A 20,779-nucleotide genomic window follows, 5' to 3' on the forward strand; every position below is an offset into this window, starting at 1 on the left:
GATGGCTAGTAACCGATCAGTGGGAATGCTGTTGTGTGAAAATTATTTGCTTCAGAATGGTCTCATATTCAAGTAATGTCCAGATTAATGCCCCGTCACTGACCAGGGACGCTTACCTGGAAACATTAAACTGCACATTACTTGAATATGAGACCATTCTGAAGCAAATAATTTTCACACAAGAATAGATATATAATGTACTCTTAAATGAATCCCACAAGGATTGGAACAATCATCCCTCAGCATTCCCACTGATTCCCACTGATCAGTTACTAGCCACCCCCTTTAAGGTGCGGCGCGCCCGAGAGTATTGACAATGGTGCGACATGCACGAGGCGCAACCTTCACTAACGCCACGAAATAATCCTGTGCATCATTTGTTATATAAAATGGGTCGAAAACTAACAGCATTATTCACGTACCTTTGTGGGTCAATACCAGTCAGCTACATGTAGCACTCGCTCAAAAGTCAAGATGTCCGAAGATGTTCGTCCCAAACATTTACGCACGTCGCACTCGGAAATCCCGCACATAAGTACTGTACGTACGTATAAGAGTATACGTACGCCACGTGTTATGCACAAGAAAGGCCGCCGGCTGTTGTGGCAGCCCGAACTAGAAACTGTTTACAGGATTGACAGCGCGTATAGTAGTGCGTGACGCACTTGTAACAACTGATTGAGTGCGCACTGCTAGTGTAAACATTGTGACGTACGTCAGGCCCCGGCCGTGCATTTACTAAGAATTAATGCACGCACACGTGACTCATTTCAGCGCTTCCAATTGGCTACATTCTTGAACCCATTTTATAAAGCATATTGACAGACAGCGTGCTAACGCATAGTGCTCAGCACTCTTCAATCTCAGATCTTGCACATTCTATCTTGTTTCTAAATTCATAAAACATCGAATGACAAGGATCTATTTTTAGGTGTTATATAAAATAATGTTGTTTTTCATTTGTGCAATGGAAAGAATACTTCATGAGGTGAAAGATAAAATTATTGATCCATTCAACTCGTTGAATGAATCATTTCATCATTCAACTAATGAAATATTCTGTCCACTGCACTCATAAACATTCATTACTTGTATAATGAAATATTAGTCTCTGAAATAACAGGACTCCTGAGGAATGTGCAAGGAGGCATGCTACAATGTATGCTATCTTGGGTTACAACCTGTCACTTGGTTTGAACTCCCTTTCTTTTTTTATTTTTAATTGGACTAATTAGGACCTGCATGGTCATGATTTGAATATATACAAGAAAAATCACGCCTTGCGAGCGATTTAAGGCAAACAAAAAATGCTTAAGCTTTGCAAGAATTTTCAGAGGACCGAAGCAGACTAACAACAAGAAAAAGAAATGAATGGATGAATAAATAAATACAAAAAGGCAAAAAAAAAAAGAATATATCCTAGAAGGTTCATACTTGACAAGTTGTGACCAACATATACTGAATGGCAGTAAACTTTGATTTTGATTCACTTCTGATATTAGAGGAAGAGAAACAACATATTACTCTTTGATTGACAGCAATTTAGCAAATTAAGATAATTCTCATCTTATAATGTCACATACATGTAGATGCTACTTTATCAGAGCTTATTCCACGTATGTATGGAAAAGGGACTCATTGCTATTTGCTTCAGATGAACAAATTAACTTTGGATGCGATATTCAACAAGAACAGAATATCCTTGAGTTCGTCAGGGGGAATCAAATAAATGTTTCTGAGTCAGTCGTCATCTGAAAAACAAACAAAGTAACAAAGGCAGGATACCATGCTTGAATCTTAAACAAAGCCTGGTGTGGAGGTCTGATATCATTTCAACCATGACTTTGTTTATATAATTCTTTGCTTTTGTGTTCCCTTGTACAGCGTAATCCAATGTCACTGCAGCCAATATTTTATCTTAGTATCTACACACACTTTCACTTGACTATTGTATTCACTTTATTATTCATGACAACATATTATTTCACAGAAATTCTCTTAAGGGAAAACTCAGAGGGGTAATGCTAAAATTCTGCATAAATAGTAAATATAGGATACAATAGGCAACAATGAAATATTTATGAGGAACATAAACATAAACTTGAGAGCATTTTATCCTGGGAAATTTGAAGTGAACTCGTCACTTCTTATAAAACTTGTTCCAAAATCTAACAAAGTCAATCATAATTCAGGAACTTACCACGCTTAGCAGATGTTTCCAAAATTTCAATTGCCCTCTTTTCAACCAGTTTATGGCAAAGAATTTAATCAACCATGCAGGTTCACAAATACATTTTTGTATGTGTACTTCATGATGACCACAATCAATTACTCTATGATGATTGTATTGTCAACAGATTTTACACAGTGATCATGAATAGTCACAACAGGCTTTAACCTTTACCCACTTACCCATCCACTTTCAGTTTTTCTATTTGCTTCATTTTTGGTTGGATGTCTTTTTTTAGGACATGTTGAATAGTACATGAACACTTGTAAAACTAATTCATTGCTGAAATATTCAGAAGAAATTAGAAATAACAATACCACTGGCCCCCCTTTGGGTGGACTTTACATGCTGTAGCAATTCTTTAGTTGAGCATCAGATAGTAAAACCTAAAAAATGGACATGTCTCTTCACATCTTCTCACATCAAAATTTCTGCTTATATCATTGACCCTAGTCTAATGACTGCCATCTTTGCAGAGGGTCTCCTAATATCAAATTTGGGGGCATGCTTTTCATTAAGCAAAAGATATGTCAACATTGTTTAGGCAATTCGTGGTATTTTAAAGATGATCTACACATACTCCAAGTCAACGCACTTCACAGAAACATATTAAGACGCTTTGCAATGGGAAACTAGTTTACAAAAATGTTTTGCACTCTCATTTTAAATACTCCACCCCCCCCCCCAATAAAAAAATAAATAAATACAACAAAATCAAGGAAAAATATTCCTTTCATGTTCCTAGCATTAGGCATTCCAGATATAGAACTTGTACAACTTTTTAACCCTGAATTCACAATCAATGCAAATGCTAATGCGATACAAAGATTGAAATTTGTCCATAAGCTTGTTTGTCAAGCAGCCTAGAAGTCATCTTCACCAATAGGTTTTGTACGTGCTAATGACTGTTTCTTGATCTTTTCCAGCATTCCCTGACCAGCTGTAGAAGCAAACACATTGATGATACCCTCATTGCCCAGTCGAGTTGCCATGGCTACAGGTGTCTCATCTCTATTATTTTTTACTTTTGGATTGGCGCCATTACTGAGGAGGATCTCAACCCCTCTCTTCCCATCATAGCCAAGTTGTACAGCTTCATGTAGAGCTGTGTTTCCCTTCCTGTCAATGAGATCAAATAAGAAATAATAATGTCATTGATATAATTAACATTAACTGGGCCTCCAAGATAATGTCCCTTACCTACCGTGTACCTGATACATTGGACTTTTGTGACAATAAATTTATAGATGAAAGAAAAATCCTACTAACTGCAATGATTTTGGCCTTCAATTTTGTATTTTCTCTTGACTGGCCGTGCTTTGCCATATTAATATCTGTACCAAGACAACAGAGAATGCTCTTACTCATGAAAATGTGTTTTGATTTCCTTACAGTAAACTTCAGCCCTGAACCATCACTCATTATTCTGAGAATGGACTCTTGTTACACCTCTTTCAAAGTGGTTTAGAAACCTATCCATCAATGTTCATTATTATGAAGCATTCAACTTTTAATGAAGCTATGTTAATCTATACATATATGGTAAATCTTCTATCAATGCAAGAAAGAGAAAATGCTAGGGTTACTTTGATCAGGTTGGAAATATGACTTACTGTCCAACTTTTCTGTGGCTGTCTGCACCACTAGAGATGAGGGCAGGCAGACACTGGAAATGTTTGTTGACAACTGCTACAGTCAATGCTGGGATTCCATCAGTATTTTCACAGTTTGGATCAGCTCCCTGAAGAAAAGAAAATCAAATACATGTACACCCAAACAATTTAGACAAAATGTCCTCAGCTGCCATTTCCCATGGGTTAAAAATTGAGATTGCCTTTAAATCAGTGTTCATGCACATTGGCACTTAAACCAACCAGAAGTCTAAAATGGGATATTAAAAAATCAGGTTGTATAGAAAAATAATAAGATTCATGACTCAACAATGAATGTTTTTCAAAAAAAGCTATCACAAAACATCAATAAGTCTACATTTATTCATGAAAACTACTTAAATTTTAGCATGGCAATGTACATGTTACTCATCAGTTTCATATTACTGGCTTCTAGATACCTCAAACGGTGAAAGTCATATCCAGTCAAAAACTAGAAATATCACTGAATGTGATTATCACCTCAACTTGAGGGAGTTAGCTCAATCCACAACATTTTTGTAAGCTTTTACTTGAAGAAAAAACCAATGCATTGTTCAACATTGACGAAATAATGTGTCCTTCACATTTAAATCCCCATGCCCATCCCCAAATCTGCCACCAACAAACTTCAACCTACAGTCACCATTCTAACTTATCCATGGCACTAGCATAGCTTATTAGATCACCCATGCAATAATTCTTGCCAAGTTAGGTGAAAATTTGACCATGCATTTTCAAGAAGAAGATGAATAAATGTAAAAAATTGCCCTAATTTTCATCTCCTCCTCCCCCCCCCTTTTCCCCCAACCTGCCACCAACAAACTGCAACCTGCAATCACCAATCTTACTTATTCACAGCACTAGCCTAGCTTATTACTTACTGCTTAAAAGGACTGTACAGTACTAGTTGAGGTGAGGATTCAGGTTTATAAAAAAAATTTTGGTGAGATTATGAGAGACCTCTTATGAACTGTGAAAGAGCATGTAATTTCAAGAAGGATTCAATGTTTATTTGATGATAATTGGCCTTGAAATGGCTGAGATATCCAAAAAAGCAATTCTAATAAAATTGACAGGCAACAACTTTTATTAGGATTTCTTTGTTTTTCATTGCTTTTAGATATCTAAGTCATTTCAATGAAGCGATTTTCATCAAATAACTGCTCCAGAGGATCCCCAGGTTGGGAATGGTGCAATTTGGACAAATATACAGTGTGTACAAAACGTATGTTCTATATCACCCAAGCGATAATACCTGCCAAGTTTGGTGAAATTTTGACTATAGATGCATTTTCAAGAAGAAGATGAAAATGTAAAATGTAGGCCCCAATTTGGACTCCCCACAGGGCCTCAAGAAGGTGACCACTGAATCTGCCACAAACAAACTGGAAACTACAGTCATCAATGTACTTACTCATAGCATTAACTTTGCTCTGTCACTTCTTCTTTTTTTTAAAGATTTCTCAATGGGGGGGGGGGGGAGGTTCAGGGAGCCCCTAGTGAGGGCATGGTGCCCATTTGAACAAATTGAGATTCTATCCTCCTAGGGATGCTACATGCCAAGTTTGGTGAAAATCTGTCATGGGGTCATCAAGAAACTGAGAATGTAAGAAGTTTGCGCACAACAGATGTCTAACAACATACATGTATATGAAAGATGAAGTACGACGAATGACGGATGATGAGGGATGGCAATAGCTCACTTGAACCTTTGGCTAGCTCAAGTGAACTAAAAAAAAATTCTGTTACCCTGGTAACACAGTGCTCAACATTCATTAAATATTAAGTTGGCACATCTACATATACTACTATAGTGGTCATATAAGTGCCAATTTTCAAGCCAGATGCTCAAAAAATGAAAGAGTACACTAAATCCACTTTTTTTTTTTGTATGCTAAAAAAAATGCTATTACCAGGCAACACATTATTCAACATTGACGAAAGAAAAGCTCTGCACTTCTAAAATTCATTTTGGTCACATGTGCCAAATCTCAATTCAAATGCTCACAAAATTAAGGAGTTGGCTAAATCCACTGGCAATTAATAAGATTTTCGTTCAAAAAAAAAAATGCTGTTACCATGGCAACATATTTTTATCAGATATTTGATTTTGCGTTCGGAAATGAATAAGGATAAAATACGGCTCCGGAAGATGCTGAAATAAATGTTGAATGTTTGCTTTGACGTTCGGATATGAATAACAATGATATTCAACTCCATACGATGATAAAATAAATGCCGGATGTTTACTTTTACGTTTGAAAGTAAATAACAATAACATTCAGCTCTGGAAGATGCTAAAGTAAATGTTGAATTATCCCTTTGACATTTGGAAATGAATAACAATAATAATCAACTTTGTACGATGATAAAATAAATGCCGGATGTTTACTTATACATTCGAAAGTAAATAACAATAACATTCAGCTCCGGAAGATGCTATTAAAGTAAATGTCAAATTATCCCTTTGACGTTCGGAAATGAATAATAATAATAATCAACTTCGTACGACGATGAGATAAATGTCGGATGTTTGCTTTTACTTTCAAAAGTAAATAGCTATGACATTCGGCTCCAGAAGATGCTAAAATAAATGTCAGATGATTGTTTTTACGTTCGGAAATGAATAGCAGTAATATTCTTCTCCATACGATGCTAAATAACTGTCGGATGTTTGCTTTTAAATTTCGAAATTAATAACAGTAACATTTAGCTGCGTTTGATGGTAAAGTTAATGTTTGATATTTGCTTTGACGTTCGGAAATGAATAACAATAGTATTCAACTCCGTCCGATGATAAAATAAATGTCTGATGTTTGCTTTTATGTTCGAAAGTAAATAACAATAACATTCAGCTCCGGAAGATGCTAAAGTAAATGTTGAATTATCCCTTTGACATTCGGAAATGAATAACAATAATAATCAACTTCGTACGACGATGAGATAAATGTCGGATGTTTGCTTTTACTTTCAAAAGTAAATAGCTATGACATTCGACTCCAGAAGATGCTAAAATAAATGTCAGATGATTTTTTTTACGTTCGGAAATGAATAGCAGTAATATTCTTCTCCATACTAACTGTCGGATACGTTCGGAAATGAATAGCAGTAATATTCTTCTCCATACGATGGTAAATAACTGTCGGATGTTTGCTTTTACATTTCGAAATGAATAACAGTAACATTTAGCTGCGTTGGATGGTAAAGTTAATGTTTGATATTTGCTTTGACGTTCGGAAATGAATAACAATAGTATTCAACTCCGTCCGATAATAAAATAAATGTCTGATGTTTGCTTTTATGTTCGAAAGTAAATAGCAATAACATTCAGCTCCGGAAGATGCTAAAATAAATGTTGAATGTTTGCTTTAGCGTTCGGAAATGAATAACAATAGTATTCAACTCAGTACAATGATGAAATAAAGGCCGGATGTTCGCTTTTACGTTCGAAAGTAAATAGCAATAACATTCAGCTCCGGAAAATGCTAAGATATATGTCGAATGATCCCTTTGACGTTCGGAAATGAATAACAATCATATTCAACTCCGTACGATGATGAAATAAATGCCGAATGTTCGCTTTTACGTGCGAAAGTAAATAGCATGTAACATTCAGCTCCGGAAGATGCCAAAATAAATGTCAGATGATTGCTTTTACATTCGGAAGTGAATAGCAGTAACATTCTGCTCCATAATTAAGATGCTAAAATAAATATCAGACATTTGCTATTTAACATTTCGAAATGAATAACAATAACATTCAGCTGCATTTGATGGTAAAGTAAATGTCGGATGTCTGCCTTGACGTTCGAATATGAAAAACAGTATAACATTCGGCTCCTTAAGATGCTGAAATAATTGTCAGATGATTCATTTCACTTTCGGAAGTGGACAGCAGTAACATTCGGCTCCTTACGATCATAAAATAAATGTCGGGTGTTTGCTTTTGAATTTGGAGATCGAATAACGGTAATATTCTGCTCCGTACGATGCTAAAATAAGTAACAAATTGTTTCTTTTACATTTGGAAATGATTAACGGTATCAATCGGCTCAGTTAGATGATAAAATAAAAAGCGGATGTTTGCTGTCACGTTCGGAAATTAATAAGGATGATATTCAGCTCTGTAAGATCCTAGAAAGAATGTCGGTTGCTTGTTTTTACATTTGAAAATGATTAACGGTAACATTCAGCTCCGGAAGGTGTTATGAATCTGAAATATTGCAGAAATATTTGATACATCAAAAAAAATATTAGAAATTTTTGTGTAGTATGGGAAAAAAGAGTCAGTCATGTTTTTTCTTCAATGGAACGCTCCCTTGACTCTGTGAGAAAGTTTTAGAGCAACATCTCCTCTTTCAAATGATAACAAACTTGCCTTCTAGAATTGTATGATTCCAAAGATACTAGCTGTTTATTTTGTCCAAGCAATTTCTCTTTCTGCCTCAGTAATCCATTCCCAAATCTGAGTCCCTTAGTCCCAGATCCTGTATTTGAAACTAAAGTAATTGTCCCGGGCCCTGGAATAGTGTCTTTTGTCCACCTGAGAAGGAAGAACCTGCTAATCCTCCTTTTGTCTAAGCGGACCGCGGGCGGGCGTACTCTATTGAAATCGGTAGGCCTTTGTCCGCGCGCAATTCCTATGCTAGCGTGGGGACGATTAGTGACGTTCACCAAAACAAAAGGATGAAAGACTTGACCGACGAACGAAAGCTGACCCTCTTTGAGGGACAAAATCAAAGCAGCTTCCCGCAGGACAGCGTCCAAGCGGAACAATGCGAGTAGAACCGCATAGACAATACACGCAGAGTCAATAGCATACACACGCGTGGTTTATCTATGAGAGTTTTGATCCATACACATCTCGCAGAGGGTGCGCCCGCTGCGGATTTTCCCGATGTGAAAAAAATACATCTAGCTGAAAAATCGTGTATTTACTCAAAATTTTCCAATGTAAGCATGCTCATATTTTTAGAGGAAAGGATGGCTATGCTAATCAGCTGCCAGTACATATCATTGGCAGTTGCTTGGTGTAACACATTACGGTACCACAAGAACCTAAATGATCAATGTTTTTCTCGCTGTTCTTAGTCGCCGATCGGCGACCATGGCACGTCAGGACTAAGGTCGCTGTTCGGCGACCATGGCACGTTAAGAGTTGAAATACTTGTAAATGGTGGATGATTGCTGTTACAATCAGAAATGAATAATGGTAACTTTCGGACCGAACGTAGGACCGATTTAGTTTTGTTTAGTTTGTTTTTTTTTTTCGGGCCACCAAAAAATAAACATCAGTCCTTTTGGGGCCACCAAAATAAAAGCTAGTGTGGAGTCCTGGCCTGCATCAATGTGGATAAAGTGTCTTGCTGAAGGGCAAATATCGGGCACACCGCTCCAGCTCTCGGCTCCAGAGTAGACAACATACATGTACATTATACATAATATGTACGTGTGGTGTAACTGTAACTTAGTGTAAGTCGATTTTTTTCGACTTACGCACAAGTCGAAACTCGCCTAAGTCGATGTGTTTTGCTCAGTCCCGAGAAGATCGACTTATGCGAGTTTAACTGTATATGAAAGATGAAGTACAACGAATGACGGATGATGAGGGATGGCAATAGCTCACTTGAACCTTTGGCTAGCTCAAGTGAACTAAAAAAAAAAATCTGTTACCCTGGCAACACATTGCTCAACATTCATTAAATATTAAGTTGGCACATCTACATATACTACTATAGTGGTCATATAAGTGCCAATTTTCAAGCCAGATGCTCAAAAAATGAAAGAGTACACTAAATCCACTTTTTTTTGTATGCTAAAAAAAAATGCTATTACCAGGCAACACATTATTCAACATTGACGAAAGAAAAGCTTTGCACTTCTAAAATACATTTTGGTCACGTGTGCCAAATCTCAATTCAAATGCTCACAAAATTAAGGAGTTGGCTAAATCCACTGGCAATTGATAAGATTTTCATTTTAAAAAAATGCTGTTACCATGGCAACATATTTTTGGACAATGATAAAAGATGAAGTTTGCTCATCTGTATACTACAGGGCTCAGTCACATACAGTGTCAAATTTCAAGTCAAACGCTCAAAAACCGAGAGATCAGATCTATCCACAAAATTTTGTATGACTTGTGTAAAAACTGAGCTGTTGCCATGGCAACAGCTCACCAAAAAGATGTTGAGCACACCTACATGTACACATTACATTAATCACATGTGCAGGATTTCAACTGCGCTGCTTTAAAACTGAGAGAGCAATTTGATCCATAACATTTTGCATGATTTTTTTATTGCCATCACCATGGCAATGGACTACTCGATACAAGGTGCATAATGATAGCGGTCACACATGCCAAATTTTCGATCAACAAGATTATTTTACCAACTGGCCGACAAGCCACCTGACTGACCACCTGATGTTCCAACCTCAGAGTGATTCCTAAAATATGATACTAAATGCTGCACTGTGTGGGTGGAGGCATACTGGTAAACAACAATGCGCGCCCATTCGCGTAGAAGAAATTAATGTTTTCCTAACTCCAGGAAGTTCATTGACCCCGCCTATGACCTTTGACCTTCTGGTGACCTTCAACTCCCTAAGGGACATTTACCAGCCAAGTTTGGTTACAAACGGACATATGGATCACAAGTTATGAGCCATAATCGAAACACGCCGTAAAAACTTATCATTGGACCCTAAAAGTTTGTTGACCCCTGTCTGTGACCTTCGACCTTGTGATGAACTTCAACTCCCCAAGGGACATCTAACATCCAAGTTTGGTCACAAACGAACATAGGGATCAAAAGTTATGAGCCATAATCGAAACATGCTGTAAAAACTTAATATTGGGCCCTAAAAGTTTGTTTACCCCTGTCTGTGACCTTTGACCTTGTGATGAACTTCAACTCCCCAAGGGACATTTACATTTGTACCATCCAAGTTTGGTCACAAATGGACATAGGGATCAAAAGTTATGAGCCATAATCGAAACATGCTGTAAAAACTTAACATTGGGCCCTTAAAGTTCGTTGACCCCTGTCTGTGAGCTTTGACCTTATGGTGATCTTGAACTCCCCAAGGGACATCTACCATCCAAGTTTGGTCACAAGCAGAAATAGATCAACAGTGTTGAGCCATAATCAAAACGCAGTACCCTAACCCTAGAGAGTTATTCAAGTTTTTGTAGCGTTACCGACGGACGACGGACGGACAGACGACAGACGGACAGACGACAGACGGACAGGCAATCCCTTTAGTCTCCCCTCACCTCTGGTGGGCTAGTCAAAAATGGAGAAAGACAGTTTCCTGATCCCTGAGCCATTTGTTGTATAACTCCCTTGAGCCATTTGCAAGATATCATCTTGGAGAAAAAAAGTGAAATTTTAACATTTTCTCCTTAACTTTGACCTTTGACCTCATCACCCAAGACTCTTTCTGGAGAATCTTTATTTGGTAACTAATACTACGTTTCAAGAAAATACCTTCAGACATTTCATATGGGGGAAATAGTGAATATCTGAGCATTTGATCTTGACCTTTTGACCTCTGATCTTGAGCATGTGCCTTCAAAAGTTCATGGGTACAACTTCATCCACTCATACATACACATGCCAAGTTTCATTGGGATACGTCAAATGATTCTTAAGTTATGCTGTCAACGGAATTAATTACAGACGGACGGAAGGACGGATGGAAAGGCTGGACAACCTGAAAACAAAATGCCTCCAGCGACACTTCGTGGTGGAGGCTTAAAAAAAAAAATCTAATTGCATGTATCAAAGCATCCTGCTTCTTGGTAATACAGTACAAGACAAGGGACTTACATCTACCATTTTTTTTTCAAACATCCTCAACTGTTTAGATGATCAGTTTTACACCATGTGCACTATATTCTTGTACCACCATTGGCTAAATGGAAGCTAAATGACAGAAGTAAACTGCAAATGTTTGTGGGTTTATGACGCAGAATCTCGTATATGAAATCATCGATTCTTTCGGTACCACACACTTCTGTCACTGTGAGCATAATAGTGAGGATGCTAATATCTGAAAACTTGATTTGGTATTAAATCCAACCAGTATTTTGGGCACTCATAGACTGAGCTTTATCAAAGACACCACCAGCACTTGAGGGCAAATAATTTACCATTGTAAAAACTACTGTAAAAATCTGAATCGGTAAAATCACTGTTAAGTAAATCATTAAATCTACAAAATGTGAACAATAGTTATAATAAAAATGTTTCCAGACTAAACCGTCTACAGTTACGGTTTATTGAGAAAAATACACATCTCTCCTTATATTTTATGCTCTATCGCGAAAATTTTATATGAAAGGATGTCTTGTGGTACAACAGACCTACAGTATTGGTGGAGATGAAAATTGGGCTTTAACTTTTTTGCGAGATACAAAGAAAACACATATGAAATAGTACAGAGCATACCATTTTACGAGGAATTCAATGTTTATTTGATAAAAATCGGGTTTGGAATAGCTGAAACATCCAAAAACAAAGTAAAACAAAGCGATCATAATAAAATGTGGGTCCCACACTTTATCAGGATCGCTATTTTTTGGATATCTCGGCCATTTAAAAACCAATTTTCATCAAATAAACATTAAATTCTTCTTGGAACTACATGCCCTTTCATATTTCATAAGAGGTTTCTCACTACCTCACCAAAAAATGATAAAAACCTGAAGTTAAGGCTCAACCAAAACTATACCCTCCCTTTAAATGTCATATCTTGACATTTTTTAATCACTGTTCCCAAAGGTAAACAGGACCTTTAACATGTGTATCATATGTGGGATAGACCTCAGTAATGCTATCTCTCTTTCTGGCCTCATATATCATATATTGTGATTTTCATAAAAGAGAACCATGTAGAGAATCGTACAAAGACCTCCAGATGTCGGAACTTGTTTTAAGACCTACAGGAAAACCAATTCAAAGACTCGAGTTGTGACCAATGTATAGGTATGGTTGAAGACCTACATGTTAACATATATGTACACTGTAGATCTACAACACATTCTAAGAATATAATGTCTTGCTTATTGGCAAATCTTGTACATCATGCGGCCTTATCTACACAATCAGTATCAGGTTAAATACATTATGCCTTGAAATGACAATGATTACTATCAAAGTAAAGTTTTATAAGCTGAAAGAGTTTTAAAACAACTTTTGGGAGGTGTCTCTAAAGATTACAAAGCATCGCTGGGGCGACAAGACCTCGTATCTACAAAATGTCAAATGTTCAGGAGAGCCAAAAAACATGGCGGCCAAAGCACTGTGGCGAATGGGATAGCCTTTCCTTTGACATGCCGTGGAGGCTTCATTTTGGGAGTAAGACAGTTGGGATTTGGACAAGATATCACTTAACCCATTATTTGACAATTAATCAAAAAATGTCATTTTCACCAAAATTGCAGATACAAGGTCTTGTCATCCCAGCAACGAAAGGTACATTACCAATACAGATGTTTGATCAGGTTCAGGTTGCAGTAAAAATTCAAGGCATACAGGATTTATTCTAGATGCTAAATGCTGACAAGCCTAGCAGACCTTCAGTATAGACATAGTGGACAGTAGTTTAATTTATTTCAATTCCATTCATTTATTTCCACATAGTTAGTTCAAAGAAAATTACACATTACAATATTTGCAACTTGCATCATGCAAGATGCAATAAATATATCAAAAGTGGAGGAATCAACAGGCCTTTCAAAGGCTGATCCCTGCTAGTATTAACAAAAATTATGTACAATAAAACATACAGAATACACTGGACAATACAGTTTATGACATAACAAACAATAAACAAGTGACTAGGCAAAATTATATCTTTAACTCATTCATGCATGCATCAAAGAAAGTTACAGATTCAGGAGAAACTGTTATACTTCCTTTAAAAGGACAAAAGACTAATGGTATACATTTCATAATGTCTGGTAAGTCATTCCATGAAAATGGCCAGCACAGAGTAAACAGCAGTTTTAGTCCATGGGCCAAGACCCGAAAAATGGGTTGTTGGTACCACCTGAGGTGGCAAAACCTTTTTGGAGTCAGTTTGTTTGTCGGGCATAGATATGCTTATCAAGCTATGATAGCATTTCCAAATGAGTAGCTTAGTCATAATAAATGATTTCTTAACCAATTTGGTCTTGTTTTTATATCCCTATACTTCTGAATCGAAACTAACCGCTATACAAAGAAGAGCACTGTCTTCCGTTATGTCCACAGGTGTTCTGTTGTAAACGTGATGCACTTAGTCTTTATTCAAGGCAGCGAAGGGAATATCCAAAGGGTTATGATGTCCACAGCTGTCACGCGGTGCGCTTAGTCTTTATCTAGACCAATGTACCGTTATATCTAAAGTTCCTCATAAAAGGGATTATCTATACTGTTTTTATACTACCCTCTAAACAAATACATCAGTTTTAAACAAATATCACTCTGTTTATTTACAGCATTATTCATTATAATGTATTGTAGTGTACCGGTACATTGTTTTTGCATTATCTTTTATTGTTGGATGAAAATAAAGCGACATTGGCGTGGTGTTAGCGTTTTCACCGTAGCGTTTTTGCCAGAAAATGATAAATAATTGAAAAATACAGTAAAATTCACGAGGAATTGCTTTTGTTGTTGTTGTTGTTTTTAGATAAAAGGATATACACTGTATCATAAGCTTTGGATATTCCCTTCGCCGTCTAGAATAAAGACTAAGCACTGTGGACATCATAAACTTTGGATATTCCCTTTGCTGCCTTGAATAAAGACTAAGCGCACCGCGTTTACAACAGAACACCTGTGAACATACCATAGAGCTGCATTTTACAGCTCTATGGAACATACAGAAAACAGTGCTCTTCTTTGTATAGCGGTTAGTTTCAATTCAGAAGTATAGGGATATAACAACGAGACCAAATTGGTTAAAAATTCATTTATTATGACTAAGCTAATCATTTGGAAATTATGCTATCATAACTTGACAAGCATATCTATGCCCGACAAACAAAATGACACCAAAAAGGTTTTGCCACCTCAGGTGGTACCAATATCTGGCCTGGCCCATGGACTATTTACCCCAGTACAGCAAAATCATGTACATTGTATGACTTATGTGCTGAAGACATGACATCATTGATGTCATATACTTGCAAGATAAATCATTACTTTAACATGAGCCATCACCAGATTCTGAATTACAGAATAGACACTTTCTTCTACTACCATTGAGCTACTGTGTACATGTACACGTACAGTATCTACTTACCACTTCCGTATTTTAGTACCTGCAGCATTATACAGATGAGCAAAAATGTCACTTTTTGGGCATGGCAAAAACACTGTCTTTCCAGTTCCATCCAAGTATGTATAATATTCATAGCGTGACAAACTTAGAAAATGTTTTAATGAGCTGTACATAGTGAATGATATCACACAGTATAACTAATCAAAAGATTACATCACACAAGGTCAGACAATAAGACAAAATGGCATCACAACCAAGAAGTATAAAAGTGCCTTATGTTTGCTGGGAGAATAAAAGGAATTGTTATTCACATGATTGCATTGATAATAATGATGTGACCTCAATGATACAGTTTGTGCTCAACTACTGTGAAATCTTCGCATGACTGCACAAATGGTTCATATATGATGTGACCTGCCACGAGAAAAGGATCCGAAAGTTGCTGACGGCTGAGCCGAGAAAATCGAGTTTGAAGTCAGGTCATCAAAATCGGTCAAAACCATCAAATTTCTGTTTTTTATAATAATAATGCTGTAGTGTAATGTTTTGTCTATCATCTGCCGAAATTTAAAAGCTAAATGATCAAGAAAGTGCAAGAAATTTGTGTTTTTCTGGGCCATGATTTTCAACTTTAAACGGAACAGAAACATATCCCGGGACATGTCCGAAGATTTGGATTTAGCGCCACAGATAGACTCCACCCCTAGCAACAAAGGAGTGATCTCATTGGTCAGTGCTTGGCAATCTGATTACTGATTGGTCATGCGTAGACCACTGGCACTGAGCTTCAATGAACATTGCGGAGGTTGCTATGAGGGCAAGTCCACGATAAGGTCCTCAAAGAAGGCAAAATTTCATCTTTGCTCAATTTTGACATATGGGTATCATTTTGAAGCTTATGAGTTGAAGTTTTGATTTCCATGGAGGAAAAAAAATGATATTATGTAAATCTATGCAAATTTCAAGGGCTTCATTTGCATAAATGTAAAACACAGCGTTACGTATGGCACATTTATAAAAATTCATATTTATTCAAAGGAAAGCAAATGATATTTGATTAATATGTGGACATAAGAAGTTCATCAAATAGTTAAACTTGGTATGAAAATTTAGGAATTATGCAAATGATTATGCAAATTAGCTCGTGTCCTATCATGAGATGTCCCATACGTAACAACATGAGGTCATTTTTTTTAGGTTTTTTGTGAAATTGCTAAGGTTATTTGAATGCCCTTTTGGAAAGTTCTAATTTACTGTTTAGAGAAATTAAATACCATAGAAAAGAGAAAAAACAGTAAAAGAAATATTTTTTATTAGGCATTGAAATAATGTTACATATGGGACAAATGCGTTACGTATGAGACATCCTCATATATATTGCATGTGAATGCAAGTAGCTAGCTGGGAAGGTCTCTCAATACACAAATGGTCAATCATCCTGAAGAAAGCATCCCAACTTTGTAGCTACATGTACTTTTTGAGTTATAGACACTTGAAACAATACATGTACTTGACTGAACAATTTCCAGAAAGGGGAAGGGGAAGATGGCAAAATACGCAATGAAAATCAGCATTAAAGGGATGGTATAGTTTTTGTAGAAATGGGGATTCAGTTTTCAAAATTTTATGAGATGACTGGAAACCAATATGAATTACTAAAGAGCATATAATTCTAAGACCAGAGGAATTCAAAGTCAATTTGATGGAGATCCAATTTGAAATGGTTGTGATATCAAAAAAAAAAAAAGTAATATGATTTTTTTTCTTATTGCAAGTGATACACAAATTGTCCTTATTCAGTTTTCAATAGTAGCCACAACAAAATTCATGGGTATACATACTGGTGTGACTCAAATTAATGACCTGATTGCTAGACATACATCATACATCTACTCGATTACTGGAATTCCACGCAGCAGGTATTGCTTATCTATTAAAATTGATATTTCTTGTGTCAAGTTGTTTTTATTGAAACTAAATGGCAAACTGCCCTTCATCAATAGAAGTAAACACTTTAAACTATTCAATTTTTTAGTAGTAACTATTCTGATAAAAATAGGGCATTATACTCAGGTTGGTCATAAAAATATAGGATATGATTATAGTGGTAAATATTTGGGGGATATTGTTCCCTGACAATCTGGATCAGTATTTGAGTAATTTCAACTGATTCCACCTCAATAATTATGCAAAAAATTGTTTATGGGTATTTTGCAAAATTATTTTGCAAAATACCCATACAGTAAACATGGTTCTCCACACACTAAACGAATGGGGGACAAAGGGCATGCATACTTAGGTTGGTCATAAAAATATAAAAATATGATTGAATATGACTATGATGGTGAATATTTGGGGAATATTGTTTCCTTGACAATCTGGATCAGTATTTGAGTAGTTTCAACTGATTTTACTTCAATAATTATGCAAAATACCCATAAACATGGTTCCCCACACACTAAATGAATGGGGGACAAAGTGTCCCATACGTAACTGTTCCATACGTAACTGTTCCATACGTAACACGTCATGTCTGTCTTTAATTAGAACCTGTAATTAGAGCTTTTTGCCTAATGACATGAAACTTACCTGTGATAATCTTGAGTGTTGTGACTTTCATCACAGTGAGTTACAAGTTGTAGAATGAAATACTTTCAGAGAGTTTTGAGGTTGAAAAAAATGTTCAAAAAAACAAAATTTTTCTGGTCCCATACGTAACGGCACATATTTTCTCTTCTAGAATATAACTGTCAAGGTCATTTTTCACAATTTTTACATGATTATACTTCTCCTAAATATCAATCACCATGATAAAGTTCAATATGATCAAAGGCCATTAACACTATTTTTCAGGTCATAAAAGTCTCTGAATGTCCCATACGTAACGCGCGTGTTATCTTGGACTTGCCCATGGGCAGACCTTCTGATGTCGTCAGGTGAAAACTTTCTTACCTCACAGTTGCATCAGAAAGAAACCTTTGAAGGTGGTTTTCTCGAAATTCTAAGTTCTTAGACCACTCGGCATGGTCTAATAAAATCATCAATATCTCCGCAGCTGAGTGCTTTTATGAGTTGTGTTAAATATGAAATTAAGCGGAAGAGTAAGAGTATAATGTCATGTCATTTTCAGAAAATCGACCTGGCTCAACTTGTGGATCCTATTGTTGTAGCTGGTCACATATCAATGGCCGACATAGCTATAATTGCAAGAGTAATACATCAGAGAATTAACTAGGGTATAAATCTATAGGTCAAAAGCTTTGATCAGATGTCTGTTATGAATGCACTATGATTCTTTGTGATATCAAAGTCATTCCAGAGTTATTCAAAAAGGCAAAAGCATATGAAAATCAGTCAGAGAATACTGATCAACTCTTGGTTCCTTGACAATAAACTTTGCAGCTTTAATGTGCATTTATCAAATTATTTACCAACTCCAAGCGAATAACTTTTTTTTTTTTCTGGGGAGTTGAATGGTCATTGGTGGGGCTATTGATAGGGTGATCAAGAGATAAGCAGAAAATGAAAGAGCATCTATTGTGGCTGGGAACAGGTCACTCTCTGTCAAATTGACAAGTTATCACCAGCCCAAACTTACACAATGCTGTCAAAGACTTCAAAGCATTCCGCTATCTGTCAGTTTAGAAATATGGGTCATAAACTACCTCACAAATACAATGGTGTGCGATTTGCAGTGTAACAAAAGATAAACAGCATGACAGAAGGGAATATACAGATTCAGAAAGGGATGGTATGAGGGAGATACAAGAAACAGAGATGATAATAGCTGTAGACATTAGTGGAATTTTATTTCAGAGTAATAAGAGTGATAAACAGCCAACCACTGAAGACATGTAAAGCTTCAACAGTATGTGCCATGTGCTACCTTTTCACTCATTTTTTAAATCAAATGAAGGCACAAGAACTAACTCAGGACCTGCGAGCAACGGTATTACTTTGCACTGCAGCAGAACTTTTCAGCTAACACATGTATTTATAAACATAGCAACTGCCTCAAAATTTGTTGACTTTGCTTTCATTTCAAATTTTGACAAAGCTCTTAAATATCAAATTGAAATCAGAGTAACCAACTGCCATAGCACATTAGAAACAAATTGCAACCATTACCACAAACAAATTGCATGTTAACAACCATATCTGTCATATTTTCAGTGTATGCTAAGAGTACAATATCAATTTACATAAACACACAACTTGAAAAAAAAACTCATCAATGCACTAACTCAAAGTAATAACTTAGCTCTATCTCTTTTGGTTCTAGAGAAGAAGATTTTTAAAGATTCCTTTTTTGGGGGGGGGTGGGCCCCCTGGGGGCCCCAAGATGAGACATGGTGCCCATTTGAAAAAAAAAAAAAGGGATCCTACACTCCTAGGCACAATACCTGCCAAGTTTGGTGAAAATCAGTCATGGGGCTTTCAAGAACAAGATGAAAATATAAAAGTTAACACATGATGCACACTGGATGAAGAGTGATTGCAATAGCTCACTTGAGCCTTCAGCTCAGGTAAGCTGACAAATCATTCTGAAAAAGTCCGAATTATAAAATATTATGAACCTATTCTCAATCAATTGTGTAAATCCTATGGCAAATGTAAGCATAATGTCAGTTATGTAACGTCAGTTACCGTCATGTCTTCAGGAAAGTTGTCACAGCTCTCTAAGGACAGTCATATATCTAAACTGTTTATTATTTTACACAACTCTTCCTATTAAAGAACCTAAGAGGTAAATCGTCAAATGAAACATGAACTTTACAAGTCAGGGACATGAGATATTTCAATTTGAATCTACACCATGATTTTCCATGTCCTTTTTGCATTCATAATGTCAATTAATAGACACATCATTTTCACTTCATGTGTGATAAGAAATGCAGTTTGTGTACAAAAATTCGGCCTATTCTTCACTCTCATTAATTCATATATCTACATGAATTCCAAGCTCAAAGTATTTCACTCACAAAACTACAATGTTGACAATTTCACGAAAATTCTGCCTTGTGACCTCAGTTACCATGGAATTGTCCAATACAATGTGATCACACATCACTCTCTTTGACCTGGTGGACAGCTCAGAAACAAATTTTGGTATTAACCACACTCTAACATGCATGATTATGTTCACATTATGAAGTGACAGTAGCTTATATTTTTAAAGGTAGAACATACAAGTTCATAGACTTACTGAGAAAGTTATCACACAGATCAGCTGTTTTTAATCCCTTTTGTACATATTGTAGGTATCAAGTTTTGTTGAAAGAGAAGATATAACAGTTCCCTCTGCACTCTGACTCACTTCAATCTCCCACAATACCCTGCCATTATCTCTCAGGATATTTTTCATTATATAAGCCTCTATCAGGAAATATCTACCTTGACCTATGACCTCCCACTTGACCCCTGCTTGATGACTTGCACATGTGTCAGACAGAGACAGTACTTCAAGCTTGTACCTATGTAACTACTGAACTCATACAGATGTGGGTTACCTTGCCAAAGAAAACTACATGAAAGGTTTTTCACTTGCTCTAATTTGTCATCATTTCTGTCTAATTCAGACAATCACTTTGTCCACAAACACACAAATGACTACACATTG

At 36.4% G+C, this 20,779-nt stretch overlaps 1 protein-coding gene across 1 annotated transcript in view; it reads right to left on the bottom strand.

Moving 5' to 3' along the window:
* Positions 1–3,093: 3,093 nt before the first annotated feature.
* Positions 3,094–20,779, bottom strand: part of LOC139718002 (double zinc ribbon and ankyrin repeat-containing protein 1-like) — a 76,038-nt gene continuing 58,352 nt past the window's right edge. The window contains exons 18-19 of the mRNA XM_071629490.1: positions 3,844–3,971; positions 3,094–3,349 (exon numbers count right to left, since the gene is read on the bottom strand). Of these exons, the coding sequence (XP_071485591.1) occupies positions 3,094–3,349; positions 3,844–3,971 (384 nt within the window). The remainder of the gene's footprint in view (positions 3,350–3,843; positions 3,972–20,779) is intronic.

The sequence above is a fragment of the Diadema antillarum genome, unplaced genomic scaffold (genome assembly GCF_040938485.1).
Source record: "Diadema antillarum isolate AM-2024a unplaced genomic scaffold, OU_Dant_1.0 scf00000087, whole genome shotgun sequence".
NCBI classification, from domain to species: domain Eukaryota; kingdom Metazoa; phylum Echinodermata; class Echinoidea; order Diadematoida; family Diadematidae; genus Diadema; species Diadema antillarum.